Source organism: Bos javanicus, chromosome 25, assembly GCF_032452875.1.
Source record: "Bos javanicus breed banteng chromosome 25, ARS-OSU_banteng_1.0, whole genome shotgun sequence".
Taxonomy (NCBI): domain Eukaryota; kingdom Metazoa; phylum Chordata; class Mammalia; order Artiodactyla; family Bovidae; genus Bos; species Bos javanicus.
Window position 1 is genome coordinate 36,169,390 of NC_083892.1, and position 26,739 is coordinate 36,196,128.

The 26,739-nt window shown below is 49.6% G+C and overlaps 2 protein-coding genes and 1 long non-coding RNA gene across 10 annotated transcripts in view; 1 reads left to right on the top strand and 2 right to left on the bottom strand.

Moving 5' to 3' along the window:
• Nucleotides 1–226: 226 nt before the first annotated feature.
• On the top strand, nt 227–20,314 carry LOC133238721 (uncharacterized). Its single transcript, XR_009733606.1, has 3 exons — nt 227–783; nt 17,474–19,419; nt 19,569–20,314. It is a non-coding gene; the product is annotated as an uncharacterized LOC133238721 (long non-coding RNA).
• On the bottom strand, nt 7,437–9,889 carry PVRIG (PVR related immunoglobulin domain containing). Of its 2 annotated transcripts, XM_061402133.1 has the most exons (6): nt 9,797–9,889; nt 8,976–9,192; nt 8,537–8,890; nt 8,328–8,451; nt 8,169–8,229; nt 7,437–8,067 (listed from the first exon to the last, which is right to left on the bottom strand). In XM_061402133.1, exons 2-6 carry the CDS (start codon nt 9,034–9,036, stop codon nt 7,735–7,737), a joined length of 933 nt encoding a protein of 310 aa, XP_061258117.1. In that variant the 5' UTR covers nt 9,037–9,192; nt 9,797–9,889; the 3' UTR covers nt 7,437–7,734. The 2 variants fall into 2 exon arrangements, with proteins under 2 accessions (XP_061258117.1, XP_061258115.1); XM_061402131.1 differs by lacking the exon at nt 9,797–9,889 and having other exon boundaries at nt 8,976–9,222.
• A 91-nt stretch (nt 20,315–20,405) lies between the features above and the next one.
• Nucleotides 20,406–26,739, bottom strand: part of STAG3 (STAG3 cohesin complex component) — a 31,165-nt gene continuing 24,831 nt past the window's right edge. For all 7 annotated transcript variants that reach the window (XM_061402124.1, XM_061402123.1, XM_061402121.1 and 4 more), the window contains 5 exons: nt 22,827–23,001; nt 22,475–22,576; nt 22,090–22,168; nt 20,999–21,058; nt 20,406–20,788 (listed from right to left, as the gene is read on the bottom strand). In XM_061402124.1, the coding sequence (XP_061258108.1) occupies nt 20,780–20,788; nt 20,999–21,058; nt 22,090–22,168; nt 22,475–22,576; nt 22,827–23,001 (425 nt within the window). In that variant the 3' untranslated portion in view covers nt 20,406–20,779. The remainder of the gene's footprint in view (nt 20,789–20,998; nt 21,059–22,089; nt 22,169–22,474; nt 22,577–22,826; nt 23,002–26,739) is intronic.

The following is a 26,739-nucleotide window of genomic DNA, read 5'->3' on the forward strand; positions in this document are numbered from 1 at the left end:
ACTTGTGGTTACCACGGAGTTCATATATGTTGACCTATAACTAGACTCACTTGTTTTAAACTGGTAGTCATTTAAGTTCACATGAATCCTAAAAGATCTACATTTTAAAAATTCCCGTATGTGGGAGATGTTCAGTGGGGCCCAGCAGCAGGCTCCCCTCTGGTCACCAGACCTGTGTGTTCTGGGATGGCCCCTACGCACACTGCCCGGGCCCTTCCACTGCAGCTGTGCTAGTCGCGCGCATCCCGGCCCAGCGGCTACCAGGCCCACTGGCGGGTGGGGGAGCAGTACACTGTGGTTGGCCTGTCGGCCTGCCGTGGGGCCTGAGACCGCCGCTGGCCTGTTGGCGGACAGGGCCTCGGCCCCGGTGCTTGTAGGCTAGAGGGAGGATTCCAACATGGTGCCCGCCAGTGCGGGTGTTACCCTGATGGAGTGAACTCCAGAAAAGGCGGCTGCCAGCATCTCTGTCCTTAGGGGGAGAGGCCTTTGGCCTCTCTAGGAGGCTCGCCAAGATCAGTGCGTGGGACTGACCCAGGCTCCTTTCGAGCTGGGTCAGTTGTTTTCTGGTTGTTCCTTGTTTTCTGGTTGTTTTTGTGGTTCTTCTTTTAGTTTCTTCCCCATTGGCTGATTTTCTTTAGTGGTGCGGTTGTATTCCTTTCTAGTTTTTGTGTGTCTGTTGTAGATTTTTGTGTATCTGCCTCTCTACTGGGACTCTGTGTGAGATTTTGCACTTGCCCTTTAAGAATGGAGTCTGTTTCCTACAGCCTTCATGCTCTCCTGAACGTAAGTCCACTGGTTTTCAAAGCCAGCTGTTCGGGGGGACTCATCTTCCCGGTGTAGGACCTCTGGGACTGGGGAGCCTGATGTGGGGCTTGGACCTCTCACTCCCTGGGGAGGACCTCTAGGATTGTGGTATTCCCTCCATAGGTGGGTTGTCAACCTGGGGTGTGGGTCCTGACTGCACTGCATGTCTGCCCCTCCTAGCCATCTGTGTGGTTCCTTCTTTGTCTTTAGTTGTGGGGAATCTTTTCTGCTCATTTTCAGGTCATTCTCATAGATAGTGGCTCTGTAGGTAATTTTAATTTTGGTGTATTCATGGGTGGAGGTGAGTTCAGGGTCTTCCTTCTCCACCATCTTGGTCACCTCTCTCCTGTATAGTTTATTTTTAAAAATTTTTATTGTGATAATTTCAGATGTATAGCAAAGTGAGTGATTCAATTATATGTGTAAATAAATACCTATATTCTTCTTTTACAGTCTCTTCCATCAGAGGTTATTCTAAGATGTTTCACATAGTTCCCTGTGTTATACAGCAGGTTCTTGTTGATTATCTGTTTTATATATATAATGTGTATCTGTTAACCCCAAACTCCTAATGTATCTTTCTCTACCCTTCCCCTGTGGTAACCATAAGCTTATCTTCTGAGTCTGTTTTATAAATGAGTCCATTTATATCATTTTTTTTTGATTCCACATACAAGCAGTATCGTATGATATTTGTCTTTCTCTGTTTGACTTCACATAGTGTGATAATCTCTAGGTCTATCAAGGTTGCTGCAAATGGCATTATTTCATTCTTTTTATGGCTGAGTAATATTCCATTGTATACATGTATGCATCTTTATCCATTCGTCGTTGATGGGCATTTACTTCGGTTGCCTCTGTGTCTTGGCTATTGTGAATAGTGTTGCAGTGAACACGGGTGCACGTGTCTTTAAAAGCGTGGTTTTCTCCAGATGTATGCCCAGGAGTAGGATTGAAGGATCATATGGTAGCTCTATTTTTAGTTTTTTAAGGAAGCTTCATAATGTTCTCGAATTTACACTCCCACCAACAGTGTAGGAGGGTTCTTTTTCTCCACATCCTTTCCAGCATTTATTATTTGTAGACTCTTTGCTGTTCTATACTTTCTTCTCAACCATCTTGGCCACCTCCCTCCTGTACACTTTAAATTACCTCTGGATTACTTATAATACCTTATACAATATAAATGTTATGTAAAGAGTTGCGAACATGTGGCTAATTCAACTTTTGCTTTGTGGAAATTTCTGAAAAATTTTTGCTAAATACCTTTGATCCACAGTTAGTTGAATCTGCAGATGTGGAGGGCTGACTGTAAATATACACGTGCGGGGGTCTATTTAAGACTATTCTGTTCCATTTATCTACATCTATTCTTCCCCCAATACTCCTCACTGGCTTGATTACTTTAGCTTTACATAAGTTTTGAATTCAATAATATGAGTCTCCAACTTCGTTTTTTTCAGAATTGTTTTACTTTTCCAAATAAAGATATAATTGCCATATGATATGGGAATTTTACTTCTATATTTCCAAATACATTTTAAGTTTTAAAATCAGCTGGGCAGTTTCTACAATGCAGCCTGCTGGAGTATCAATTCAGAATGCTTTGACTCTGTAGATACATTGCATGCTATGCTCAGTCACTTCAGTCGTGTCCGACTCTGTGCGACCCCATGGACAGCAGCCCACCAGGCTCCTCTGTCCACGGGACTCTCCAGGCAAGAACACTGGAGTGGGTTGCCATTTCCTGCTCTGGTAGATACATTAGGTAGAAATAATCTTTAAACAATGAGTCTTCTGATCTATAAACACAGTATATCTTACCATTTACTTAGAACTTTTATTTCTTTCCAATATTTTGCATATAATTCTTGTCCCTTCCAAAGATGCTGCCTGGGCTGTTAGGAGGCACTGACATCGCTGCACGTCATTCGAGCTCAGGCATCTCAGCTCTCTCAACTCAAGCGTTTATTGGCCCCTTATCGCCCTTTCCCTGGGATGTGCTGCTGTTAGTCTTCCATCTCAGTGAATGGCATCTCCCCCTACCTAGTTGTTCAAGCTGGAAAACTGGGCTTTACCCATAAGACCATCCTGATCCCTTCTTTCCACAGCCGGGAACAACCCTCTGCCTCCAAAACACATTTTTAATCCATCCACTTCTTTCCATCTACTTTTCACTATCCTTGACTCAGACACTCCATCTCCTGCCTGGATTATGAGGTAGCTTCCTAACTGTTCTCTATTCTCCCTCTCATGCAAGTGTTCTCTATCCAGCACCAGAATGATATTTGTATAATGTAACTCTGATCATCTCACTGTTCTGCTTAAAACCCAGCAAGAGTGACTCCTGCCCTAACAATAAAATCCAGATCCCTTTTTTGGGCTTTGCTTACTGCTCTCTTTTTCGCCTTGTTTCCTGACCTTCCTTGGGCCATGCTAGTGCCAAGCTCTTCTTAACCATGGCGCCTTTGTACGTACTTTTTCCTGCCTGGAACGATCTCGCCACAATCTTTGCATAGAGAACTACCACTCGTGTTCAGGTTTAATTTTAATTTGGGGGGCAGGTGCTGCACCGTGTGACATGTGGGATTCTAGTTCCCTAACCAGGGATCGGGCTTCCCTGGTGGCTCAGAGGGTAAAGCATCTGCCTGATGTGGAAGACCCAGGTTCGATCCCTGGGTCGGGAAGATCCCCTGGAGAAGGGCATGGCAACCCACTCCAGTATTCTTGCCTGGAGAATCCCATGGACAGAGGAGCCTGGTGGGCTACAGTCCATGGGGTCGCAAAGAGTCGGGCACGACTGAGCAACTACACTTACTTACACTTAACCAGGGATTGAACCTGTGCCCTCTTCCTGGGAATTGTGGAGTCCCAACCAGGGACCAGGGAAGTCCCTCAGGTTTTATTTTAAATGTCATCTTGCAAAGGAAAATGACTATGAGATACCACCTTAATGCCTGTCAGAATGACTGTCACCAAAAGGACGGAAAATAGCAAATGTTGGCAAGGATGTGGAGAGAAGGGAACACTTAGGCACTGTTGGTAGGAATGTAAATTGGTGCAACCACTGTGCAAACCAGTATGGAGGATCCTCAAAAAATTAAAGATATAATTGCCATATGCCCTCAATCTTTCCCAGCATCAGGGTCTTTTCAAATGAGTCAGCTCTTCGCATCAGGTGGCCAAAGTATTGGAGTTTCAGCCTCAACATCAGTCCTTCCAATGAACACCCAGGACTGATCTCCTTTAGGATGGACTGGTTGGATATCCTTGCAGTCCAAGGGACTCTCAAAAGTCTTCTCCAACACCACAGTTCAAAGTATCAATTAGTACACCTGGAATTACCATAATATTGTTCCTCAACTGCATTTCAACTTTTCCCTTAAAAATGACTCATGTGGTAAGTTTTGTATATTTTGCTACAAGAAAAAAAATTGGGGAAAAAAGGTCATCCCAGAGGAGCCCTACTCCTCCTCCTCAGAGCACCCTAATCTTTTGTAATGTCTGTTTATTTTATCCAAATAGCTTTCTGACCCATTTCATGGATGCTGAAATGAAGCTGTTGAGGGGTCACTAATGGAAATTCCAGACGTCATGCCCACCCTCAGCAGGGTTTGAGTGGAACCTGAGGTTGGAGGGCCTTCCCACCCCTGGCTTTGCCAGCAGACATAGTGTCCTGTGCTTTGGGGCATCCCCGTGTTGGGGATGGGGCACAGCCTGTGCTTTCTCTCTGGAGAGTCGCTCCCCGGGGGCCTGGGAGAGGCCCAGAGACCAGCAGGGAGGCCAGAGGCTCCCCTGGCTCCGCAACTCTGGCCCCTTCCAGCCCCGGGCTCATCCAGGCCAGCCCTTCTCTCTGGAGGTGCTGGGGCTGGTTAAGCCCTCAGACACCACGTCTGATTTCTGCTCCCTAGGTCCCAGACCCTTCCCTTCCTTTGCTAAGGTCAACCCCAGGTGGTGGGCTCCTGGACTGGACTGGGGGTGAGGCCACGACGTTGCCCAGCCCCTACAGCTAACCAGCAAGGGTGTGAGGCTCCCCGGACCCACAGAAAGCCCGAGGTCACACCAGCAGGTGGTGGTGATGCCCAGGGTCCAGTGCTCAGTCTGGGCGGGCAGCAGCACTGGGCACTGGCAGCCGAGAGTCGGAAGCCTAGAAAAGCCGTGGGCTCCCCAGAGGGAGGGTGGGAGCTGCGGCCCACCGGGACAGGTGGCAGACCGGGTGGGGAGGAGGGCTCCTGAGCGCTGGGGACTGGGGGTGGTCTCAGGGCGGGGCCGCGGGGCGAGCCCGAGGGTGGGTAGGGGCTGAACTGCAGAAGGGGAGCTTGTGGGTCGCCGAGGGGGGAGCAGGTTGGGGTGCGTCTTCAGGGGCCCCCTGGCCTCGCTGCGGTGGGATGGGAGAGGGAGGAGGAGCAGGTGGCCGGGGGTGGCAGGCAGTCACGGGGAGGAAGGGTCCCCAGGGCTGTCTGAGGGTTGGGCTGGGGTCGCAGGCTCTGGGGCGGGCTCCTGGGCCGGGTGAGGGGGGCGGGGATGCGGGGCTGGTTAGAGAGGATGGGGGTCCCGGATGGGGGCTGGGCCCACAGCTCTGTCGCGCCTTGAGTTCGTTCTTTGCTCCCGCTCGCAGGGCTGGCGGCTTCTGTGGAGGGGCCTCCGGACCGCCTCGCGGGGCCGCACAGTCGTGTCGGTGGCGCCACCTGGTGGCCCCCGCACGCCCGGCCGGCGTCTCCGCCGCGGTCTCTTTCTGCCACTCCCCGAGCCCAGCGGCGAGCGTCTCCCCTCCTTCCCACTAAGAACGCCTCTGCCTCCCAGCTGTGGGACCTGGGGCTCTGGCTCCACATCTCTTAAGTGGGCTGTTAAACACCCCGAGTGGCAGGTGTTTTCAAAGTAGTAAATAGGATGCTCCGGGCGGAGTTGCTTAGTGCCTGGGCCTGGTTCACCATCTCCTCATGCCCCTCGGGCCTTACCTCCCTCCCGTGAGGCGCAAAGTGAGCCTCTTGGAGTTGAAGTGAGCCCCCCGGGTCTCCCAGGCGGGGCGCGGCGCCTGGGATCAGAACCCAAGCCTTATGCCGCCGGATCGGCTGAGGGCATGTCCCTGATGCCCAGGGGAAGTTCTGGGGCTGGCTAAGTCCTGTCCCTTGGCGCCAGTCCTCGCCCCTTTGGGCCTCAGGGACCCCAACTGTTGAACGAAGGCTGGGTTTTGAGGGGGCTGTGCGCAGCCACACCTCGGCTCTCAGCCGGGCCCCTCACCACCCCTGCCTCTGACTTGGGGCCGGCTAGGAACAGGCCCGTGGCGGAAGGCCGGCTCAGGCCGCGGGTGGCGGGCTCTCCCGACTCTGATGGGCCGGTGGCCTGGCTGGGGGCCCAGGAGCCCTCAGAGCGGTCCCCTCCTCCCATGAACAGTCTCTTCTAGGCAAGTGAACCTTCCTTCAAGGCCTTCCCTCAGCCCCACTGCCCACCCCTCTGTCCTTGGTCTTGACGTGGTCCCACGGCTGCCCGGCCCCAGGCTATTCCCTTGCTTACATCTCTATCTTGGTTTACCATCAGGGCCCTCCTCAGCACCCCCACCTCTTTCCCATGAGCCCCCAATCCTACATGGACCACTGAGCTGACAAGCCAGTGCTGAGGGCTCCTCAGAGGATGCCAATGACCCTCAACCACCCCCTCGCCCTATCTGGTTCACCCTCTCCCCTGTGTGGTGTAGAGCTGCTGGCTGGTGGGGCTCCCATGGGTTCATTGAACAATGCCTGCAGGAGTAAGTGAGGTTTCTGGAAGATTCTGTGGTTGGACGTAGTCTCTGAGCAGACCCTCCCTGAGCCAGGCAGAGGAGGCAGTTCCTGGGATAGAGGTGGCACTCCTGGGGTTTCCCACAGGCAGGACCCAGGAAGGGGCCAAGAGCAGCAGGTGCCCCCGCCTGGCTGGGTGCTGTCCGAGCCCGGCTCCAGGCCCATTCTGCGGCCCCCACCCCACCACCCAGAATCCTTCACGGCCCGTGGGTCCTTGCAGTTACAGGGTTCTCACCATGTCTCCTGTGGCAAAGGTGTGAGGAGGCCCGGGCCCAGCTGAGGGCCGCTGGGCCTGTTTACAGGAGGAAAACTGCTCCCGGGGGTGGGGGGCGATCGTGGGTTCAGGCCGGGTCTGAGCGGCCTCTGCCTGCCCCCACCACCCTTCAAGGTGGCCAGTGGGGAGCAATCCTGGTGCCCAGGTAACAGAGAGGAGCCGGAGGAAGCCGGTGTGGGCAGAGCTGAGGTGGGTCCCCTGCCTCCGAATGTCAGCTCTGGAGGGAGGGCATCAGGGCCCCACCCCCAGGCCATCTCGGGGAGCCCCTGACCTGGGCACTTTTCTGAGGTTGAAGCCCCAGAAGCCTTTGCTGCGGTCCCAGGACATAGTGGGCTTTGCGGTTGGGCCACCAGACCCCCAACCTGTCTTTGCACCTGGCGTTCCTCAGCCAGACCTGCAGGGCCAGGACACCCCCACCCCCTACCTCCGCCAGGGGTGGGGCAGAGGACAGGTCCCCATGCTGACGCCCCCTCCCCTCCGGTCCTAACCTGGCCCCTCCCAGGGGTTGAAACGCCGCTAAGCTCTTACAAACCTGCCCCCCGCCCCCCACCGCCCGCACCCCCAAAGAAGAAAAGGCCAGGTCAGAGAAACCATTTTTGTTGACAGTTATCGCCCTCACCTGGGGAACTGAGGACTTGAAAACAGGAAACCACCTGGGATGGGGTTTTGTCGCCTCACACATACACCCGGGTGCCCACGCTTGCACACGTGCTGCCCACATCCGCAGCCCGCGGGGTCTGTGTGGAGACGCTCGCTGGAAGCCTAAGGATAAAACAAGCTGTGCAAAGACTGTGGCCCCCAGAACGCGGACATCCAACAGAGGGGGGGGGGTTCCCAGAGGCCCGGAGAGGAGAAAGGCAGAGTGACCCGGGGTCCCTCTCATCGCACTCCTGAAGGCCCCAAAGCGGCTTTGCGCCCCAGACGGTCCGGGAGCGAGATGTGGTCGGCGCCGGCGTGGAGCGGCCGCTTTTCCGTCTGAGCGTAGAGTCGGTTCTCCACCGAGACGAAGCTGCTGCGTGCGGAGGCCGGCGGGGGCGCCCAGGGGCCGGGGCTCTGGGGTCGGCGCGCGGCGTGGGTGAGGGGCGGCACCCACCCGGGCAGTGGCTGGGGTGGGGGGACCGGGTGCAGGGTTGCCGGGCTGAAGTAGTTGGAGGTCGTGGCGGCGGTGGCGTAGGGAACGTGGAAGGAGGTCAGGGAGGCTTGGCCGGCTGCCTGCAGGGATGATGGGGACGGAGGCCCGAGTGAGGCTCCATCTCCTGGCCCCCCAGCTGCAGTTCCCTCCGTTCCCCTCCGAAACCAGCCCCCATCCTCACACTGGTTCTCCCGTCTGTCTGGGGACTGCCGTGTCTCGGCGGCTGAAGCTTCATGACGGACCTGGGGGAGTGAGGATGGTCAGAGGCAAAGCGTGTGGCCGGCCTGGGATGGGGGGAGATGGGGGCGGTGGACTGGGCTCAGCGGGGGCTGCATCTCACCAGTGCCTCTGCCGACGCAGGAGGTAGAGAAGGTAGATGCAGCCAGAGAGGAGGACCCCCGAGACCCCCAGGATCCCGGCCAGGTCGGCCCGCAGCACGGAGGCTGGACTGGGAGCAGGGAGCTCTGTGCACAGAGAGACATACCAGTCAGGTGGCTGGCGTCCCAAGTCCCTCCCTGTCCCCCCAGCCCCCCTCCTCATCCGCCCCACCTTGGTCTGTGCTGGTGGACAGTTTCCCACAGGCCTCCTGGGAGCCCTCAGGGAAGGACGTGAACTTGCAGCAGAAGGTGGTGTTGGGACTGGAGTCCCCTGCTGCGGTGGGAGCCCTTTCCAAGGTGAGGGAGATGCTGGTACTGGTTTCCCAGCGGGCCCGGCAGGCAGCTGTCCAGTTCTTGGTGCCGAGTGTGGGGTGCAGCACAGCCAGCATGGTCCCCCCAGCACTGTCGGGGCCCCCATAGCTCACAGTCACCAGGGAGATGGAGCCCGAGCCCAGGAATCCACAGCGGACGGTGAAGGAGGCCTCAGTGGCCTCCCTCTGAACCTGCAGCCACACCTCCGGAGTCCCTGCGGGAGAAGGTGCAGGGACGAGGTCCGGGCCTGGGTCTCCACCCGCACCCAGGGCCTCTGCTCCTCTGCGGCCCCCACTCACCAGCAGTGAGGCAGAGAGTCAGCAGCGCCCAGAGCAGGCCCAGGGCCCGGGGCCTGTCCATGGCTCCCCTCTGGCCCGGGCTCCAGGGGGCTGTGGTCGTGGGGACAGCACTTGTATTTCCGGTGTCATCGCAGGAAGTTTTACGTATGAGGATGAGCGGTCCTGGGAGCAGCTGCTGGGTATTCTCAGCAAATCTGCCCCACTTCCTTCTCTGAATCTGGGGTCGAGAAACAACGCCCCCCAAGAAATTTAAAGTGATAGTGACAAGGTTTTCCCTGTTCCCACGCTGCGCTCCAGTGTGAGCGGGACGGTGGCTCAGGTTCCCAGCCCTGCCCTGCCTGTGCGTACCAGCCCTGGGGTGGGGGGCGGCTCTGAGGGGAGATATGCTGCAGGGGGACCTGAGACGATGTCCTTCCCTGGAGAGGGACAGACCCCCTGGTTTGTCTTTAGGAAGAAGGCTGAGACACACACAACCCCCCCAACCTCCCTGAAGGGAATGTGGCAGAACCTGGGGAGAGGAAGCGGAGCCTGCCAGGCACAGCTGGGCTGTGACCTGCCTGCAGAGCTCTGCTCCATCTGCACCTTCCTCCCCACAGCTGAGGGCAACTGGCTTCCAGCTGCTAAGGCCAAAGGCACAGTCATCTAAACTCTTCACTCATCTCAGCCCGTCAGGAAATTCTGAAGGCTTCCCATCCTGACCACCTGGCCTCTCTTTAACCACCCTCACCCCCACCTCTCGGGCTCAAGCTGTCTCTCCCCCTAAGAATCGCTCTAAATCGCTTTCCTGTGTACCTTCGTTTACAGACCACACACTGACTGACCAGAGTGCTGCTGTCAGCAGTGACAAGTGCTCAGGATGCTTTGCGTCCTGTCTTGTCTTCCGCTGAACTTGCATCTGGGCTGAGAGTGGCTTGTTGAGCTTAGGGGATAGAGCAACGGGTCTGTGTGGAGGACTCCTGTCCGGGGTGTGGTGAGAACTCAGAGGGCAGTGCTGCCGAGGCCTGCCCTGGCCACATGCCCCTGATTCAGCATCTCTTCAGACTCCGTGGTGCCAGCCATCAGCCTGTCAGTCTCAAGTGAACCATCCACACCCAAGAGCCAGAATAAGCAGGGCCTCCGGGCCAGTCACTTCACGGCGCCCAGCCCAGGTGGCGTGCATTCTCTTACTCCTCGACCTTCTCTCAGGCTGGGTGCTGATCTCCAAACCTGACTCAGACCTGCTCTCACCCGCCTTCTCCCCTCCTGTTCCCCTGAGGTGAGGGAGACCTGTGCAGAGCTCGCCCACTCCACGGAGGCCCAGCCCTGCGCGGGTGCCGAGCGCCAGGGCGCACGGGGCCACCGATTTCAGCCTCTCTAGCTGGGAGGACCCTTTTCTTCTCCCCGCTTTGCGAGGCCCAGGTCAGACCCCACCCACTCTAGGAAGCTGTCTCTCCAGAGTGCTTTTCCTTCATGGATAACCTCCCGCCCAGATGGCGGGCCCTGGTGGTGGCTCTTTTATTAACCTCCACACGGTCCAAGTACATAGAGGAGCTCAACACTGGGTGACCGGTGAATGAAAAGCCACGGCACAAAGTTAACTATTCAGCATTTTGGGTTTTTTTCAGTCTTGTAAGTCACGTCGTCCCCAGTAAGTTCTCATCGTATGAGATTCAGACGCCAGTGTGGTGTTTGTTGTTGTGTTGGAAGAGCAGAAAACATTACTGTTCTCAGCTGCCCGCTCCCTTTCCCTCTGCATTTTAATCTTCAGTAAGGTTAAGAATGTCCATCTTCTGTTGATTCTGGATTTTGTGTGTTGCTTAGGAGGGCCAAATTATAATTTCATAGCTTTGTTTTTATGCTTAACTCTTATGAGGCTTTACGTTTGATCCATGAAGAATTTTGATTTGGAGCTGGTGTTATTTTACAATTTAGGATGCCAGCCAATGTCTCCAAACCCCCGTTGAATAGTCACTTGCCATCTTTTAAAATTATTATTGGTAGTTGAGTTATAACATTAGTTTCAGGTATACAGCATAGTGATTTACATTTTTTAGAGATTTTACTCCAGAGGGATGGTATGGGGAGGGAGGAGGGAGGAGGGTTCAGGATGGGGAACACGTGTATACCTGTGGCGGATTCATGTTGATATATGGCAAAACGATACAATATTGTAAAGTTAAAAAAATAAAATAGAAAAAAAATAATATTGTAAGCTAAAAAAATAAATAAAGTTACAAAACATTGGCTATATTCCCTGTGCTGTACAAACCTTGGAGCCTTATTTTTTAAATTGAGGTATAGTTTATGTACAATATTATATGTTTCAGGTGACAACATAGTGATTCACAGTTTTAAAGGTTCTATTCCATTTATAATTATAAACTATCGGCTATATTCCCTGTATTACACACTAATATCATTCTGGCTTATTTAATTCATAGTAGTTTGTACCCCTTAATCACCCGCCCCTATCTTGCCCCTCTACCATCCCTCTCCCCACTGGTCACCACTAATTTTTTCTCCATGAGTGCTTTTTTGGTATATTCAGTAGTCTGTTGTATTTTTAAAATTCCATTTATAAGTGATGTACAGTGTTTGACTTTCTCTGACTTATTTCACTAAGCATCAATACCCTCCAGGTCCATCTATTGTGTTGCTGTCAACTTCCCCCTTTATGTCGGTTAATATTCAGTTCAGTTCAGTTCAGTCGCTCAGTCGTGTCCGACTCTTTGCGACCCCATGAACCGCAGCACGCCAGGCCTCCCTGTCCATCACCAACTCCCGGAGTTCACTCAGACTCATGTCCATCGAGTCAGTGATGCCATCCAGCCATCTCATCCTCTGTCGTCCCCTTCTCCTCCTGCCCCCAATCCCTCCCAGCATCAGAGTCTTTTCCAATGAGTCAACTCTTCGCATGAGGTGGCCAAAGTACTGGAGTTTCAGCTTTAGCATCATTCCTTCCAAAGAAATCCCAGGGCTGATCTCCTTCAGAATGGACTGGTTGGACCTCCTTGCAGTCCAAGAGTCTTCTCCAACACCACAGTTCAAAAGCATCAATTCTTCGGCGCTCAGCCTTCTTCGCAGTCCAACTCTCACACCCATACGTGACCACTGGCAAAACCATAGCCTTGACTAGACGGACCTTAGTTGGCAAAGTAATGTCTCTGCTTTTGAATATGCTATCTAGGTTGGTCATAACTTTTCTTCCAAGTAGTAAGCGTCTTTTAATTTCATGGCTGCACTCACCATCTGCAGTGATTTTGGAGCCCAAAAAAATAAAGTCTGACACTGTTTCCACTGTTTCCCCATCTATTTGCCATAAAGTGATGGGACCAAATGCCATGATCTTTGTTTTCTGAATGTTGAGCTTTAAGCCAACTTTTTCACTCTCCTCTTTCATCAAGAGGCTTAGTTTATGTATTGAGGTGTTCCTATGTTGGGTGCATATATATCTTTAATTATTGTTCTTGGAGTGATCCCTTGATCGTTACATAATGTCCTCCTTTGTCTCCTATTCTGTCTTTGTTGTAAAGTTGGTTTTGTCTGATATTAAGTATTGGTGCCTCAGCTTTCTTTTGATTTCCATTTGCATGGATACCTTTTTCCATCCCCTCTCTTGGTCTCTGTCTCTTCAGATTAGAAGTGAGTCTCTTGTAGGTAGCACATATATGAGTCTTGTATCCATTTAGCCACTCTATGTCTTTTGATTCAAACATTTAGTCTATTGACATTAAAGTAATTACTGATAGGTATGCACTTATTGCTGTTTTATTAACACATTACTGACTGGGGAATTTCTGCAGAAACTAACACCCATGGTGTTAATGTTGACTGGGGGATTTTTGCAGAAACTAACACCTGTGGCATTAATGTGTCTCCAGTCCAAGTGTTGTTTTCTGCTTGTTTTTGTAGTTCTTTTGTTCTTTTTTTGCCTTATTCCCTTGTGAACTGATGCCTATCTTTAGTATTTGAATTTCTGTGTGTGTGTTATAGATTTTTGGTTTGTTGTTACCATGAGGTTTACACATAGCAGTCTATATATATATGTGATTAACTTGCTGATCTCTTGATTTCAAACACATTTTAATATCTTTTTGTTGTATATCTCTTAACTACTTATTATGAGTATAGATGATTTTTACTACTTTTGTCTTTTAATCTTACTAGTAGCTTTGTATGTGGCTAACTTCCTACTTTTCCTGTATATCTGCCTTTACTAATGAGGTTTTTCCTTTTGTAATGTTCATGTTTCTAGTGTTACCTTTTTCTCGCTTGGGTAAATCCCTTTAAGGTTTCTTGGTTTGGTAGTGCTGAACTCTTCCAGCTTTTGCTTGTCTATAAAACTTTTGATCTCTCCATCAAATCTGAACAAAAACCTCGCCGGGTAAAGCATTCTTAGTTGTAGGTTTTCTCTTTCATCACCATTTCACGCATCTCCCTTCTGGCCCGCAAAACTACTGAAAACTCAGCTGATAGCCTTACGAGAGTTCCCTTGTATGAATCTGGTTCCTTTTCCCTTACTGCTTTCAATATTCTCCAGTTTTGCCATTTTAATTACAGTGTATCCTGGTTGATCCTGGTTGGGACTCTGTGTTTCTTGAACCTGAATGTCTGTTGCTATCCCCAGATTATGGATGTTTTCAGCTCTTATGTCTTCAAATATGTTTCCTGCCCCTTTCTCTCTCTCTCCCCACCTTCTGGGACCTCTGTAACGTGCATGGTAGCGTGCTCAGTGTTCTCCTGGAGGTCTCTTAAAACTGTCCTCATTTTTTATTTTCTGTTCAGCTGTAGCAGTTTCCACTGCTGTCTTCCAGCTCACTGATCCATTCCTCTGTATCATTTAATCTGTTGATTTTTTTCTAGTGTATTTTTCTCTTTATTATTCAGTTCCAGTTTATATTTTCTAACTCTTCCTTAAAACTTCTAACTTCTTACTCTGTTTTTCTATTTTTCTCTGAAGTTCTTTTTTATGACCATTACCTTCAACTTTTTATCGAGTAGATTGACTGTCTCCACTTCACGTAGTTCTGCAACTTTGTCTTTTTCCTTCTTTTGTAACGTTTCTCTGTCACCTCACTCTGCTTAATTTGCTGTTTTTATTTCTATGTAGGGCCAGACTCTTTTTTATGAATGTATTGGAATTCCTGGGCTTCCCTGGTGGCTCAGACAGTAAACAATATGCCTGCACTGCAGGAGACCTGGGTTAGATCCCTAAGTTGGGAGGATCCCTTGGAGAAGGGAATAGCAACCCACTCCAGTATTTTTGCCTGGAGAAGTCCATGGACAGAGGAACCCGGTGGGCTACAGCCCATGGAGTCGCGGAGTTGGACATGACTTGAGTGACCAGCACACTATGTTAGATTGGTTACATTTCCTGGTCTTGGAGAAATGGCCTTTTGTAGGAGACGTCCTATGTATCCCAGCAGCGCACTCCCCTCTGGTCACCAGGGATACACGCTCTAGGGGTGGCCCTGTGTGGGTTATGGTGGCAGGCTAATCACTGTGGGCAGTCTGGTGAGCATAGCTGGCCCCTCGTTGGGCTGGCTTCTAGGCCCTGTCTTGTGCAAAGCCTACCAGCTTCTAGTTGGGGCCTGATCACAAGGCTGCTAGCTGACTGCAGAACCCCAGGGGTCCTGGGCCAGTGCTGGTTTACTGGTGAGCGGAGATGGGTCCCAGGGTCTCCGGTTACTGGGCCCTGTGGATCCTGACATTGGTGTCAGCCTGCTTGCTGGGTGGTGCTAAATCCCAAGTTCTCTGGCCAAGGGCCCAAGGTGTCCTAGAACTGGTGAGCAGGGCTCAGGGGGACGCCAGGGCTGTGCCTATCTGCCTGCTGATGGGTGGGCTGGGTCCCACTATGGCAGGCTATGGGGCTGCAATGGTCTGGAGCTAATATCTACCTGTTGGCAGGTGGGGCTAGGGCCTGCCAGCTCGCTACTAGCTGGACCCAGAGCCCAGGGGTATTGGGGCTGGTACTTGCCGACTGATGGGCGGAGTTGCATCCCAGAGTTGGAATGTGAAGTGAAGTCGGGTCCTGCGCCCTTCAGTGGACAGTGACTGTGGGCTCTGGGGGTCTTAAGGCAGCCTGCCAGGTGCTGGGGGTGGGGTGCCCTGGACCCCCGTCCAGCCCACCAGTGGGCAGACACCAGTTCCAGGACCACAACCCTGCAGCTTGCTATGCCAGGACCCCATGAGCCCTGGCAGTTGCCTGGCCTGAGGCTCCCAGCGCTGGTGCCTGCAGGCTGTTGGGGGTGGGGGCAGTGGCGGGGCCAAGTCCCAAGGCTGATGAACTAGAGGGAGGAGTCCACGTGGAACTTGCCAGCGCCAGTGTCCTTGTGGTAGAACAAGCTCTTCTGCCAGCACTTATGTCCCCAAGGTGGATGCCGGTTGCCACCTGCCTCTCTGGGAGGCTCTCCGAGGTGGCTCTGCCTCAGACTCTTCCGCCCGGAGTCCCCCACCATGTGTCTGTATGTGCCCTTTAAGAGTGGAGTCCATTTCCCACAGCCCTCTGGCTCTCCCTCAAGCAAGCCCCATTAGCCTTCAAGGCCATTCTGCAGGCCCATCTTCCCAATGGCTTTGGCACCTGATGTGGGCTGCCAATCCCACCCTCCATGGGGAGAACCTCTGCAACTATAATTACTTTTGTATTTGAGGGTTGCTTACTCTGGGTCGACTCTGTCCTAACTCTGCCCCTCTTATCCATTTTGGGGTTCCTTCTTTATATCTTTAGTTGTAGAAGATCTTTTCTGGTAGATTCTGATCTTTCTCATTAATTCTTCTGTAAATAGTGGTAATTTTGGTGTGCCCATGAGAAGAGGTAAACTGAGGGTCTTTCTACTCCATCTTGGCCAAGTCCCCTCAGTCTCTTGGTGTCCTAATTATTAATTCTCACAAAGGGGCCTACTTCTAGATTCTTTCCTAATCTATCCATTGATTTATTTGGTTATTCCAGTGTCAATATCACATGGTCCTAAGTAGAATGCTTTTATGTTCTGATGTATGTGAAGGTGCTCATCCTTTCTCAGAACTTTCTTGGCTATTCCTGAACAGTCTCCAGAATTTTGAGCTCTGGAGACACAAAGGTCATTAAAATCTTTTAAGTACAGTGAGCCCTGTATTAACACAGGTCTGGTACTGGCCACCTCCTGCTCTGACACCTCTTGGTGAAAGCCCTGTGGCCACAGCCCTAGTCCTCCTGCAGAGCAAGCAGCACCTATGGTCAGTCTCTGGAAACCTCGAGGGTTTGAACTGGAGCTAGGATTTCCCAGGTCTTCATGATCAGGCAAAGCAGCGGGAAAGCTGCTGGAGTGTGACTGGAGGACCAGGTAAATAGCGCGGGGGAAGCACTCTGCCCACGACAGGCTCCAGACCTCTCAGTGGATCCTCATTTTGAGTTGGTAGAGACAGACTCATTTTTACATCTGTTTTAAATGTGTATAATAGGCCACTTAAGTTCTTACATCAAAATAATGTAAAAGATTATATCTGAGTGTATACTATGTGCTAAATTTGTAACTATGAAACTAACGTATGTGAATTGCTCACCACTACCTGAAGAGCAAATACTTTATCCAGCGTCACAAAGCTAGCAGTACACAGCGAACAGAAGTTGTAGCTCCCAAATTCACTCTACTAACCACTATGCTCAGCAGCTTGTCCCAGTGAAAAATTTAAGTGGAATTATAAAGTTTTTGTCACAAAAGCCACAGCATCTGCCACCTCAGCAGAGAACCTGTGCTGAGTTCCCGCCTCAGGCGCCCTCGCCATCCTGATGGGGGGGCCAACACACGATCCTGTTTTTCCGCTTCTACCACCCCACTCAGCCCATGACCGGGTCTAATCTACTCAAGTAAATGGACTGTCCTTTGGGTCTCCCCCAGCATTCTGAGCCCTGCCCTCTAGTTTCCTGAGGTTCCTGGGTTCATCTCTGGTGAGTTTGCTGGCTTTCCATTTCTCCCCTCCTGCCTGAGCACTCTTCAGGGCCTATTTCTCAGCAATCCCACTCAACACACAGGGTTTTCAGGGAATCTGTGCTAGAGAGTGAATTGCTTTGTGGCTTCTTCTCAGGATCCTGATGTTCCCCTCCTTTTCCCTGGGAAGGAACTACAGAGAAGGCCTTAAAATGTATTTATGAAAATATCACCCCATTCTCTCACGTCATCCAAGCACAAATTCTTTCATCCTGTAACCCCCAGGGTCAGTGCTGCCTGGAGTTCAAAGGACAAAGTGAAAATTTTAAATGTTTCTTAGCAGAAGGCTTTTCTCAACAAACTGGAAAAACCCTCTTCACTTTAGGAGAGAACACCAACTCCTCCAGGGCTTCCCTGGTGGCTCAGATAGTAAAGAATTTGCCCACAGTTTAGGAGACCTGGGTTCGATCCCTGGGTTGGGAAGATCCCCTGGAGGGAGGGCATGGCAACCCACTCCAGTATTCTTGCCTGGAGAATCCCATGGACAGAGGAGCCTGTACAGTCCATGGGGTCGCAAAGAGCCAGACATGACTAACACTACTTTTTTTTCAGCAACTCACCTTCTGACAGAGTTCATGGTTGCAAGGGAAGAAAAAGTCTTACTGAAAAATATTTAAAATGATTTAAGCAGTGATTCAGCAGCCAGGACAGGCACAGCAACGCCAGTCCCCTGCAAACATTCCTATCAACACGGGAAGGTTCAGCCGTGCAGAGGCCTCCACCTCTCCTGCCGGGACTGGCCTCAGCTGTGGTTCCATCCTGACCTGGGCCTGACTGACCGGAGCTGCTGCTTAGGAAGCCCCAGCCCTGCCTCTGCCAGCTCGGGGCTTACTGGCACAGAACCCTCCAGAGCTGCAGCTGTCAAGGGCGGTGCCTGCAACTCAGGTGGTACAAAATATCCACTGGTGTCATGCAGGAAAAATGAAGATTTCTAAAGATAACTAATAAAAAGTTAAGTTCACTGTATTTTCAAGTGACCCTGGTGCCCTCACTTGGTTACACGTGCCATGGTTCACGGCTAACAAGGTCAGTGTCATAAGGTCAGAGAAGTAAACTCAGCTTGCGTGACCAACTGCAACTTAACGTGCTGCAGGATGTAGTGGGTTTTTTGTCCCAAACAGTGTGTTTCTCCCTCTAAGAATGCTGTTATTTCAACTTGGAAATCACTTTCTCACCTGTTGACAAGTCTTCCAAATGAAGAATCTCAGTGCGTTCTGACTCATCAAATGCAGCCGAAGAAGCACTTGTTCCATTCGGATTTAAATGTTTGAAAGATAATCTTTTCAGTTAAGAAGTTCAGTTTATTTTGATAGTTTTAAACACACTTTTAACTAGAACTTCAGAAAATAAGCGGATTTTAAAAATGTTTCTCAAAATAGGGGCGGAGATAAGATGGTGAAGGACATGAGCTGACTTCCTCTCATAAAAACGCCAAAATCACAGTGAACTGCTGAACAACCACTGGCAAATGCCGGGACCTGCCGAGGAAAGATGCCCTACGTCCAAAGGCCAAGTGACCGCAGGAGCCGGCAGGAGCGGCACAAGCACAACAATGTTCTCTCGCGTTTCTCACTTTGCTCTCAGTATAATGTTTCTTTTAGAGCAAAAAACTGTTAACCAATAAAATATTTTAAAACATTCCCTCATAAATTCATCCATTACGTGTGAATGCATAGAAGAGATGGTAAATTTTCATTTAATATGTAAGTAATTTTTAAACTGACAAATATGCCCAAAGCATCTTATGACTAAGGTTCTGTTTCAGTTACTGATGCTACATAATGAACCCCCAAAGTGGTGTAAACACCATCGTTCAGTTATGCTCTTGGATTCTGTGGGTCAGGAATCTGGAAAAGGTACTGGGAAGATGGCTCGTCTCTGTTCCCCGATGGCTGGGACCTTAACTAGAAGACTCAAAAGCTGAGCATTAGAATCACCTGATTCACATCTGAACCACGCCTGGCAGTTGGTGCTCAGTACAGGCCAGGACCTCGGCTAGGGCTGCTGGAGGGACACCTCCATGTGACCTCGCCACATGGCTGCTGGGGCACCAAGAGTGAGTGTCTCAAGAAACAGGATGTGGAAGCTGCCAGTTTCTTCAAGGTCTGGGCTCAGAAATTGGCCCAGCATCACCCCACCGTATCGTGTTTACCTAGCACTCACAGAACCCGTGTTCAAAGGCAAAGGACTTAGACCCAAAGTCTCAATATATGAGGAGTGGCAAAGACTTTGGGGATCATGGTGTAAAACACGCATAGATTCTAAGGTTGGGACTCAACCTCCTCCACTGGTCTGTCGGCTGCATAAAGATCTCCACATTTCCAGAGCTTCCGACTTTCTTTTGATCTCATGAAGTACCAGCTTAATGGGTATTTAAGTAACTTGGGATTCTTTCTCCTCCTAGACCCCTAGTGACCTCTGTCTTCACCTTGGTCTTCCCACTCTGCTCCCAGACCCACAGAAAAGGCTCCTCTCTGGAACTGCTCCACTGATTACAGGTGAAGGTGCCCGGGGCACTGGCACTCTGCCTCTCTAAAATGGGACCCACAAACCCAACTTCTAGCTTTTATCTGGAGGGAGGGAGGAGGAGGAAGAAATGAGTTTGGTTGAGTGACCTCATCACAGGAAACCATGCATCCTTCTGCAGAAACCACTAGACCGGCTGGGCAGCCTGGGACACCACACAGCGATAACTTGAGATTACAGCAGATGCCCAGGACAGGGAAGAACTGAAGTTGTATCTAAAAGGAGAGGCTGAAGAGTTCCTTAAACCACACAAGGAAGCAGTCACAGCAGAAAGGTGACAACAGTTTCAGGTATTTGATTACTTGTTAGAGGGAACAGAGAACAGTGTTTCAAGAAGCAAAATGAGAACAAGTCAGTTTCAAGAAGTCCAGTAGCCAGAGGCTATTCTATGGAGTCTGGGTGTGAGATGACGGCAGCACTGACAGGAAAGAGATCAGAGAAATTTTGGAGAATGACTTGCCAGGGCTTGGTAAGGAACTAGCTGGGGAATGAAAGGACGAGGAGAGGGCGGTGGTGAAGGTTTGGGGTTGGACATTCAGAATATCTTCTGAGTTTCTTCCCAACTCTCAGATACTGAGATTCTGTAATGAAGTTCAAGTTACAACAGCTGTCTCTGGGATGAGAGCGTGAAATTATCCCTAGAAAGCAGCACATGGGTGAAGCCTGCCAAGACACGGGAACTGGCCTGGTCTCAGTGGAGGCACGTGGTCCGCCCTTCGGGACGCTTCCCCTACCTTCCCTCTTCGACCTAAACTCGTTCCACCAGACAAACTATTCGGGGGCAGCCAGTATCCCATTGACTAAGCAACACATCCCCGAGAGCCAGTGCACAAAGCACCTGCCGGGGGTGGGGGCAATGCCAGCACCTGTACATGGGACCACAGGGCTGGGCAGAGCTGCTTAAGGCTCCAGCAAAGAACCTGACCTCCCATCAGTTTAACAGTCTCAAGCCACATCCTGCAACTGACTCATACGTGTTTATTGAGCTAAATCAATAGGGCACAAAAGCAGCTCAGAAACTTTCCTACAATACAGAAAAAATTATGGGCTCCTTATTTTCAACACAGGTGTGCGGTGCCCCTCTCTACAACTGAGGTGATGCCCCCCCCAACTCCAAACAGCAGAAAATAGGCACTCTGCTCAAACAGAGGGATGGAGCCCCAAGGACAGGGGCTTCTGACTGCCCCAGCCTAGCATCGTCAGAGAAGGCCAGGGAGCAAGGCACAGCCCAGCTCTTCCCCCTCAGAGACCAGGGGTGGGGAAGCAACGATTCCTTTCATTCCATCTTCTGCTGGGTCATGTCGTGGAGATGGGGAAGGACCTAGGGTTACATCAGAAATCCTGTAATGAGAAAGATTAAAGTAAAATACAGAGACCTAACAATGGACCAGGGGTCAAAAAGATGACTGCAGTGTCCTCCAGGTGACACTCTCCTCCTCTTCCCGTACCGCCCCTCCCCCAGGACACGCTAAAGCCCCAGGTGACTGAGACGGCAGCCCAGGGCTGAGGCCTCTTAACCTGCCTTCTGCAGTCTGTTCTGGGGACACTCACCTCAGTGTTCAGCTCTGTAGAATCTAAAAGGTCCAGCCTGTGCTCACTGGAGGAGGAGGACTAGAGAGAATGGGGTCAAATGTCAGAACAGTCCTCCCCACTCCCATCACCTGCAGACAACAGAGGGTCCTTTCCCTCTCACGTGGCAAATTTGAGGCCGAGTGGGTCCCTGAAGCAGCCAGGAAGGGCAGAGGAGCAAAGTGAGAGTCATCAGGGCAGTGCCCCCTCTCCTGGCCTGCCGACGGAGACCTCCATTTGCTCAGCGCTGGAACCAGAGGTCGGGTCTTCCTGGGGGAACTTTAGCACTAAACACCTAACAGAGGTCCTGCTGTCTGGGCTCTGGGTGAACATTTTGTCTGGTTTTGCCTTCAAGCACAAGACCCCCCAAGCCCCACCCCGCTCCGCTGTGCCCGTTCCTCCTCAAAGAGCAGAGGAGGGAGCGAACAGCCGCAGAAACACAATACTCTTCTGTTTATACGGTTCCTTTTCTCTGTATCTTGCGTAAAAGGTCCATTTTAAAGATGAGGCCGAGAGGGGTTATGGAGTTAACTTGATAAAGTAGGGGAACCTAGGACTCCTATGAGACATCTCATTTGAATTCAATGTGTTTCCTACTGAACTGGCAGCATTTCCTCCTGTGGAAGCAGGCAGGCAAGGGCAGAGGAGTGAGTGGAGGAGGGGCTCGGGCAGCCCTCTCAGGAGAGGAGGTCAATTGAGCCTGTGCTGGGACAGGAGAGACTTGCTGCCAGGCTCTAAGCACTGGGTAACTGCCCATCTCTCTCTAGCTTGAGGGCTCTCTTTAGTTCTGGGGCAATTAACAAACAAAATACTTACATGGGGATTGGGAATGGGAGTGTGGTTCCAGTCCTTTTTGGTACTTTACTTTTTTAAGAGGATAGGGGAGAAAAATTTTAAGTCCAAGCAAAGTGAATAGAAACTTACAAACCGTTACTCTTTTATGACTCTTTGAAAATGTCTGGGGCAGCTTCCAGGGACAAGGCATCATCAAGACAAAGGAGAATCACTCTAGGTTCTTTCCCTTGCATCTGCTTCCAGTTCTAAAGGGAGAAGGGACTGTTGGGTCCACTCACCTTGCCTGAACCTTGCCAATCTTCACTCAAGTCGTCGTGAATTTCTAATTCTTCCTCATCCTCTTCCATCAAGCTGAGCCTGGAAGCAGTGGCCAAGAGTAGAGGTTTTCAAGGACCCAAGAGTTTCTTGGCACCCCAGGGGAATGGGGAAGCGGGGGCAGGGCAGTAAGCAGACCAGGGGTCCAGATTCGCACCCCTGCTCCCATCAGAGCAGCTCTACTTCCATCCGTTTTATACACTAGGGCTCCACATTACACTGGAAGGAAGTGCTGTGTGGTTAAAAACAGTCTAGAAAGCACCAGCACAGCAGCACTGATCAGGGAGAATCCCCTCATAATGGGGGACAGACTTGAAGTGAAGACAGAAGATGATAAGAAAAGCTCACCGGGTCAGCTGCTTGCCCAGACCAGGATCTGAAGGGTTGAGCGGAGTCTGGAAATGCTGTGGACTCAAGGACCTTGACCTTGGGTTGCCTAAAAGGTACAGGCTGTTGGGAATGAAGTTGGATCAGTGACAAGGGATAAAAATATAGGGTAAAAAGAGGAGGTAAAGTGGCCAGCATTAAAGCCAGCAGAAAGTTCAGAGTAGAGGGAAAAAGAGAAAATGAAAAGCTGAAAAAAGGGGAAAGGACCTGAGAAGAACCAAGAATGAGGGGATCCTGTGGCAGGGAACACCACAACAGAAACGGGGAGACACCAGACTGGGAAATCAGAGCCAGGTTTCCCCGGGGGACGCACCCTTGGGGAAATGCCAGTTCTGAGCTGCCGCCTTCTTCCATCTCCTCTGATGCCCCAAGGGGCTGCCCACTCTTCACAGCTGTGGAGGTGAGCATAGGTGTGGCTGGGATGCTGTTCGGCTGTAGGCTTTCCTCCTGGGATGCAGAGATGTCTTCTCTGTGCTGCCTGGAGGGCCCTGCAAAGCAGCAGAGGCACATGCTTACTGGCGACCAGGTACCACCAGACACTTCAGTTTTTCAAGATCTGCTCAGTCAGGATTTGGTAACAAAAAGTTAAATAAGAAGGCAATAAAAAAAAAAGGCAGTGGAAAATCTAGATGGTCTCATTACGACATGACTAAAACTGAGCACAGCCCTACGTACTAAAAAGTAGGGTTTATAGAATTGTATCAAGGGCTTGTCCAGGAGAAATTCATACATAGCTTAGAAAACAAGATGGAAAGAGACATACGTTCCACAGATAAACGTAATATACAAATGTGAGAGAAGGCTGGAGTCGCTGAGACTGAGAGGTCTCAGTTAATCAATGGAGAAATCTGAGATTCCATTCATTCAAGGTTTCTGTAGTGAGAAAAAGTTTAGAATGGCCTGAAATGAGGCAGGAAGCATGAGAGTTAAGGAGAAACAGAAAAGTGAAAGACTGGGTTTTCTAAAAGCCAGAAAAAAAATGAAATGACCGTAATGTCAGCATAGTTCTAATACGAAGGGTAAGAGGAAAACCTGGGGCTCAAAATATTAAGGACTGTCTATAAGAGATTGAGGAAGACAAAGGAGAAAGAAGCCAAAATGTTAAAAAAAAAAAAAACCCAGGTAAAGCTATTTTAAAACATAAGTCAAATTGATATTAGTATTTATCAACTGGAAACACTCATACACCCATTGTCTCCCTCCCCACAGCCTTGTTTGCACTCTGAAACCAGTAACTGGAGAGTGAGCTGCTTCTGGTGTAAGCATTAGAACATTCCCTAAACAGGGAAGAGCCACACCTGTGAGCTTGTCTTCCCAGAGAATAAACCTGAGCCCCCAGGTGACTCCTAATCTTCCAGCCTATTTAACTGGTGTCATGTCCAAGGATTCAGCCCTAGGACCTCTCCCCATCTCCATCCTCAGTGGCTTTCTTAGCCCTTCAGGTTCATGACTTTAAGTACCAACTCGAACATCTATCTCAAGCTTCTCCCTCCCCCCACCCTACACTCCAGACTCCTGTCTCCAGCATCTCCACCTGTAACATACCAAAGTCCCGGTCTCACTTCTTACAGACTTCCCCATCTCAGCTGCTATCAACTCCAGTCTTCCAAGTGTCAGGCCAAAACCCATGGAGTCATCCGCAACTCCTCTCTCTCTCATATTTTACATTCTCTCTTATTATGAGGCCCTATTAGTGACAGCTTGGAAGTATGTCCAGAGTCTGGTCACTTCTCACATCTGCCTCTCCCCACTTCACCCGCTCCCGCCTGTCTGGGCCCCTATAGCAGCCTCCTCAGCAGTTCTTTGCCTTCAAGCCCTGCCTCTCCGTCAGCCAGTTCTACACACAGCACCCAGGAACCCCTTAAAATGTGAGGCGGATCCTGTCACTCCTCTGCTCAAATCCCTCAGTGTTTACCCATTTCACTCTGAGTAGAAGCCAGAGTTTTTATTCTGACTTATGCTTGGGACCCCGACAACCTCTTTGATCCTGTATCCTACACAATCTCCACTCAGCAATACTGGCCTTCTTAGCTATTCCTTGAACAAGCCAGAGACACCCTGCCATGGCCTCTGGACCACTCGCACCCGCCTGTCTGCTATTCCCTTAGCTGTCCCTTTTTTAAGTTTTTGGCTGTGTTGTATGTGGGATCTTAGTTCTTCGACCAGGGATTGAACCCACAGCCCCTGCATTGAAAGCACAGAGTCTTAACCACTGGACCTCCAGGTTAAGTCCTCATCTGCTATTCTGATATACACCAGGCACCCCCTCTTTCTCCAGTTTTTGCCCTGCATTCATACTCTCTATGGCTTTCCCTGATCACTTTTTGTAAGACTTTCCCCACCCTCTTCCACAGCACATCGCTATCTGACACTATTCCAAAGAAAGCTCACTCCTGCATTCCAAGCACAACTGAAGGCAAGGAGCTCAGTAAGTATGATGAACAATGGAACCAATTTTTTCAGTTTTATCCTAACTTTACAAACCCTCTGTTTTAGGCAAACCAATCTATGTATTCATGTGCTTTGGCAAACACTGACCTGTTTTGCTTGTGCTGTTCTGCTTGTCCGTGGTACTTATTCTTCTTCTGTTCAGCTTATATAAATCTTAACCATTTCTCAAGATCTAGCTTAAATACCATCTTCTTGATAAAGCCTTCATAAGATCAACGGAACATAAAAGGATACGTTTCTTCTCTGAATTCTGTAGCAGTCATCTGTCCAACCCCGGGGAAGTTATCACTTACTGGTGACTTCACAGCTCAGATTTTCTATAAATGTATTTTCTTTCTTTTCTATTAGATGGTAAGCTGCTTGAGAATCTATCATGGCCTCTAAAACACCTAATACAGTATCTTGCATATGGTAGGTCCTTAACAAGTATTACTTTACTGGTTAAAAGCAGAGTTTCCTGGTGGTATGAAAGATAACTTTAGGTGGCATACAGAAGACCTTAAAAATAATTCACACCACACACAAAAATTAACTCAAAATGGATCATAGACCTAAATGTATTAGCTAAAATTAGAGAACTCTCAGAAGAAAACACAGGAATAGATTTTTGTGACTTTAGATGAGGAAAGTTTAAGATATGACATCAAAAGCACAAACAACAAAAAAACAGGTAAGGTGAATTTCATCAAAATTAAGAACTTTTGCATTTCAAGGACACCATCAAGAAAATGAAAAGACAACAAAAAATGGGAGGAAATTTTTTCTGTATATCTGGTAAGAGACAACTCAACAATAAAAAGACAACCCTATTTTTAAATGAGCAAAGAATTTGAATAGATATTTCTCTAAAGAAGATATACAAATAGCAAATAAGCATGTGCAAAGATGCTCAACAGTACTTAAAGAAATACAAATTTAAGCTATAATAGATGAGATACCAATTTAGTCACTAAGAGATGGATAAAATAAAAGATAGACAATAACAAGTTTGAACGTGTAGAGAAACTGGGGCCCTTGTCAACTGCCGTAGGAACTGCACAACAATGCAGGCACTTTGGAAACTAGTTTGGTAGTTCCTCATAAAGTTACACATAGTCACCATACAATCCAGCAATTTCATTCCTACATATATCTAAAGAGAAGTGAAATCCTACATCCATGTGAAAACTTACACATGAATGTTCACAGGAGCATCACGTGTTAACAGTCAGAAAGTTGAAACAATCTAAATGTCAAGTAACTGATGAATGGATAAAATGACATATCCATACAAATGGATTATTCAGCCATGAAAAGTTATGAGGTACTGACAGATGCTAAGAATGGATGAGCCCTAAAAACATGCTCATTAAAAGAAGACACAGGCCACAGACTATGATTCCAGTTACATAAAATGTCTAAAATAAGCAAATCCGGAGACAAGAAATAGGTAAGTCTACTACCTAGACCTGGGGGAATGGGGTATGACTACTAGTATTTTAAAATGTACACCAGAAAACTAACTTACACCTCAAGTTTGTGATTTCTGGGGTATTATCACAAAACGAGACTATATTTTTTTAAAATCACTTTAAAGAAAAAACATATGTAAATATGACAGGTATGATCTGAAGACTATAAAAATCATGAAGACCGTATAAAATTTTTAAAAATTGCAAAATAATATGTCAACAAGAGGCATCATAAATGTACAGATTCTTTAGTTCAATCTTTTGTTTTATCATTAGTTTCTATTTAATTTTTCATAGAAGTTGGCTATTTTTACTTGGCTAGAT

Bases quoted from the DNA above. Each gene is read 5' to 3' on its own strand.
- PVRIG (XM_061402133.1), bottom strand. From the start codon at position 9,036: ATGGACAGGCCCCGGGCCCTGGGCCTGCTCTGGGCGCTGCTGACTCTC. The intron at 8,891-8,975 runs GTGAGTGGGGGC...CTTCTCCCGCAG, and splicing joins GACTCTCTGCCTCACTGCTG to GGACTCCGGAGGTGTGGCTG. The intron at 8,230-8,327 runs GTGAGATGCAGC...TCACTCCCCCAG, and splicing joins CTGCGTCGGCAGAGGCACTG to GTCCGTCATGAAGCTTCAGC.